Source organism: Rhea americana, unplaced genomic scaffold (genome assembly GCF_003343005.1).
Source record: "Rhea americana isolate MKP2758 unplaced genomic scaffold, rheAme1 scaffold_98, whole genome shotgun sequence".
Taxonomy (NCBI): domain Eukaryota; kingdom Metazoa; phylum Chordata; class Aves; order Rheiformes; family Rheidae; genus Rhea; species Rhea americana.
Window position 1 is genome coordinate 3,332,351 of NW_028187177.1, and position 3,549 is coordinate 3,335,899.

Here is a 3,549-nt window from a genome sequence, read left to right on the forward strand (position 1 = left end):
AAAAAAAAAAAAAAAAAAAAAAAAGGAAAAGGAGAACGAGACAGTCAAGTGAAGTAAACGGAGTAATCCCTCGCCGTCCGTCCCCGCGCGCCGGGGCACGCGCGAGTCCGGGGGAGAGGAGGCAGCTCCCCGCCCCCTACGAGACCATGTACTGGGTGATGGCCTGCAGGGCGTAGAGCAGCTCGGCCTGCATCCTGCCCTCCAGGATGAGGAGGTTCACGTGCACCTGCGGGGGGGAGCGAGGGAGGCGGGGGGCAGCCGCTGCCGGCGGGGCTAGCGCCCGCCCGCCTCGGCCCCGCGCCCACCCCGGCCGCGGGGCGCTGCCCTACCTTCTCGCTGTGCTTGAACTGCTTCCAGAACCTGTCAAACATCTCCGGGTTCGTCTTCTCCGGGTAGCAGGTGACGGTTTTAATGTAAACTTTGAGCATTCGCTCCAGGAGGTGATTCACTTCCGCGTAGTCGTAGTCGTCGTACCTGCGGGGAGCGCGCGGGACGGTCGCAGCCAGCGACCCTCGAGCGTGGGGGGCCCCGGGCTCTCGCGCCCCGCGGGGCCGGGAGGTTCAGCTACCTGATGCCGAACATGCAGTGGATGTAGTTCCAGATGCCCCGCTTGAAGACCGAGGGTTCGCAGCCCTGCCGCTTGGCCATGGCGCTGCTTTGCAGAGCGTCCACCACGCGGAACTTCTCATCCAGGAGATGCCCGATGTCCGAGTAGAGCCGGTTCACCAGCGAGAAGCCGTGGTCTTCCCAGGAGTAATCCTGTTGAGCAGAGCAAGAGGCGTTCACCGCTGCAAAAAGGAGCCTGCCTGGGGCGCGTTCCTAGGAAGAGCTGCTGCCGGAGACCTCGGGCGCTGGGATGCAGCAGAATTCAGGTTCGCTCTGCCACAAATCACAGCGTCCCTGATCTGGCAGATTTTGGATAGCTTTGAGCCCGGTCCGTGCACGGACCCCCCGCCCGGCCGGGGGCGGAGGTGGCGGAGAGGGGAGCGCTCGAGGCCGGGCTGACGCTCGCCTCCCGCTCCCCGGCGCCGGTCGGGTGGGTCCCCTTTCCGAGCGGCGCCTCTCCGGGCAGAGGCGCGCGGGAGCAGCCCTATCCCACGCGAGCGGCAGGAGGGAGCAGAGCCCGGGCTGCCGCGGGCCCGCAGGTTAACGCCCCCGAGAGAGCAGGAGCCTCACCTGGACCCTGAATACCTGCGTCTGATCCTCGTCGCGCCGGGCAAAGTCCTGGTATCCGAAATCAGGGTCCTGCAGGTAGCACGCGAGGTTGGTGGCGCCGGTGACTTCCCCACGGAGGTCTGGGAGGGAGCAGAGGACGAGTCAGAGCAGCGCCGGACGCGGCTCGGCTCCTGCGCCGCCCCGGGAGCGCGGCTCCCTCCCCACCCCGCTCCACGGGCGCCTCTCTGCACCCGTCCCACCTACGCCTGCAGGGTCCCCCCCGAGCACGCTGCGGCCTTGCCGGCGGGAGCTGCGACGGCCACGTCCCACGGCCACGCTGCCGTTTCTGGGCCCCCCCCAGGCCGGCAGGGAGCTGCCGTCCTGCCCGCCCACCGCTCCGCTCGCCACCGCTCACCTTCCTCTCGGTCCTGCTGCAGCGGCCTCGTCTCCTCCCTGCCCTCCGTCTCCAGGTGGATCCGCTGGATCCGCTCCCGGAGAGAATCCAGCTCCATGCAGGAATCCAGGGACTGCTCAGAGAGGTGTTTCATGGCAGCGGTTAGGGCAGCGGCCCCGGCCGCCGCCTCCCCGCGGACCGACCCCGGGCGCTCACCCGCTTGCGACCGATGCGCAGCAGCTCCTGGTTGCAGCCGTTCCCGCTGGCGGCCTCGCAGAAGCACTGGTTCCCGGGCGAGAGGGGCTTCAGCGGGCCCCGGCCACCCGGCCCCTCCTCCTGCTCGCAGCCGCAGCCGAACACGAAGCTGGCGAGCGCGTGGCAGTGCGCCAGCAGCACCACGGCGTGCACCAGCTCCGCCAGCGACCAGCTCCACTCGCTGATTTTCAGCAGCTTCTGCGGGACGGGGAGAGGGCGGCGATGCACCGCGGGGCGCGGGCCGGGCCGGCCCCGGCCCCGCCRCCGAGCCTCCCGGCCCCGCTACCTCGATGTGCTCCTTGGTGACGAGCCAGGGCCGGTGGGCCAGGATCTTGTTGATCTCGCTGAGGTTGCGGAGCTTGGGCGGGATGAAGTCGAGGCCGCGCAGCCACTGGGGATCGCCTCCCACGCGCAGGAACTGCAGCACRTGCAGGTTCACCAGGTACCTGCAGCGGTGCCGGGCGGCCGCCTGCAAGAGCGCGCCGGGCCRTGAGCACCCGGCTCGGGCTCGGGGAAGAGCCGCCCGGAGATGGGGCGAGGGTGCGCTGACGATTTCGGGCTCTGCAGAAAAACCCGCGGCCCGGAGCGGYGAGAGCGCGGGGCCCGCGGGGACTCACCATGATGGCGATGTAGTGGCGGCAGTCGAAGGGCAGCGGGCCGTCCATGTGCAGCAGGTAGTGCTGGGTCTTGAGGAAGGTGTCGAGGTACTGCGGGTGGTAGCCCATCTGCTGGGTGACCGCCTCCAGCCGCCCCCGGCTCGCCAGCGCCTTCACGAACAGGAACTGGGGACGCTCCGGCTCGCTGCCGGACATCTTCACCACCTGCGGGGAGGACGCCACGTCTCAGCGGCCCCAGCGGGCACGGGGCTGCCGTCGGCCCTCGCCCCTCGCTCCCGCTTGGACGCCAGCCGGGGGTCGGGCAAAGCCCGGCAGCCCGGGGGGGGCACAGCCAGCCCCGCCGCCGAGCCGGCCTCCGTCACGCGGAGACGGTCGTGTCTGCAGCTCGCGCTGGGCATCTCGAGGTGGGACGCAGGACCCCGTCCCACGGCTTCAGCCACCCGGCATCTCCAGCCCGCTCCGGTGCTGCTCCCCGGCAAGGGGGCCCCGCGGCCGCCCGAGGAGCGGGGCASGGGGTGACGGCGGCGCGGACACAGGGCAGAGCGGCTCTGCACAGCAGCCCCCGCTGCCGGGACGGCGTTTGCCTGGTGTTTCCAGCCAGGACGCACCCTCRCCGCCCCGGGACGGAGGCGTTGGAAACCTGGAGGGGTTCGCGGCCGCCGCGCCCCCCTCACCTCGGCCATCGCGGCGCCACCAGCAGCCGCCCTGCCTGCCAGAGAGCTGTACCAGGCCTTATTTTCTGCAGCAGCTTGGCATGCAGCCATGAAACGACCCGGAGAAATTTGTCACAGCCCCGGCGGCGGCGGCACCGGCGGAGCCGTGCGGCTCCGTGCCACGGCGCGGGACGATGCCCTGGGGCAGAGGGAGCAAGGCCGAGCCGTGCAACGACCGGGACCGGGACCAGGACCGGGACCGGGACGGAGCCAGCGCAGGGGCAGCGCTGCCTGTTCCTGCCGTGCTGCCGCTTCTCACTGGCGTCCCGAGATTTGCCTGGAGCTTCCTCCCTGCTCCAGGCCAAAGGAGACCCCAGACCCCAGCTAAAGCGGAGAGGGACGAAAAGCCCCGGCCTGTCCTGAGGGGAAGGTGCGAACCAGAGGTCCCGTCCGCACCCCCGGCCCGGCCCGGCCC

The 3,549-nt window shown here is 70.4% G+C and overlaps 1 protein-coding gene across 2 annotated transcripts; it reads right to left on the reverse strand.

Moving 5' to 3' along the window:
* Window positions 1–6: 6 nt before the first annotated feature.
* On the reverse strand, window positions 7–2,726 carry LOC146584076 (sestrin-3-like). Of its 2 annotated transcripts, none has more exons than XM_085325496.1 (8): window positions 2,422–2,726; window positions 2,091–2,273; window positions 1,766–2,002; window positions 1,571–1,682; window positions 1,192–1,295; window positions 569–759; window positions 330–474; window positions 7–226 (listed from the first exon to the last, which is right to left on the reverse strand). In XM_085325496.1, exons 1-8 carry the CDS (start codon window positions 2,614–2,616, stop codon window positions 137–139), a joined length of 1,257 nt encoding a protein of 418 aa, XP_085181622.1. In that variant the 5' UTR covers window positions 2,617–2,726; the 3' UTR covers window positions 7–136. The 2 variants fall into 2 exon arrangements, with proteins under 2 accessions (XP_085181622.1, XP_085181620.1); XM_085325494.1 differs by having other exon boundaries at window positions 1,177–1,295.
* Between the last annotated feature and the right edge of the window lie 823 nt (window positions 2,727–3,549).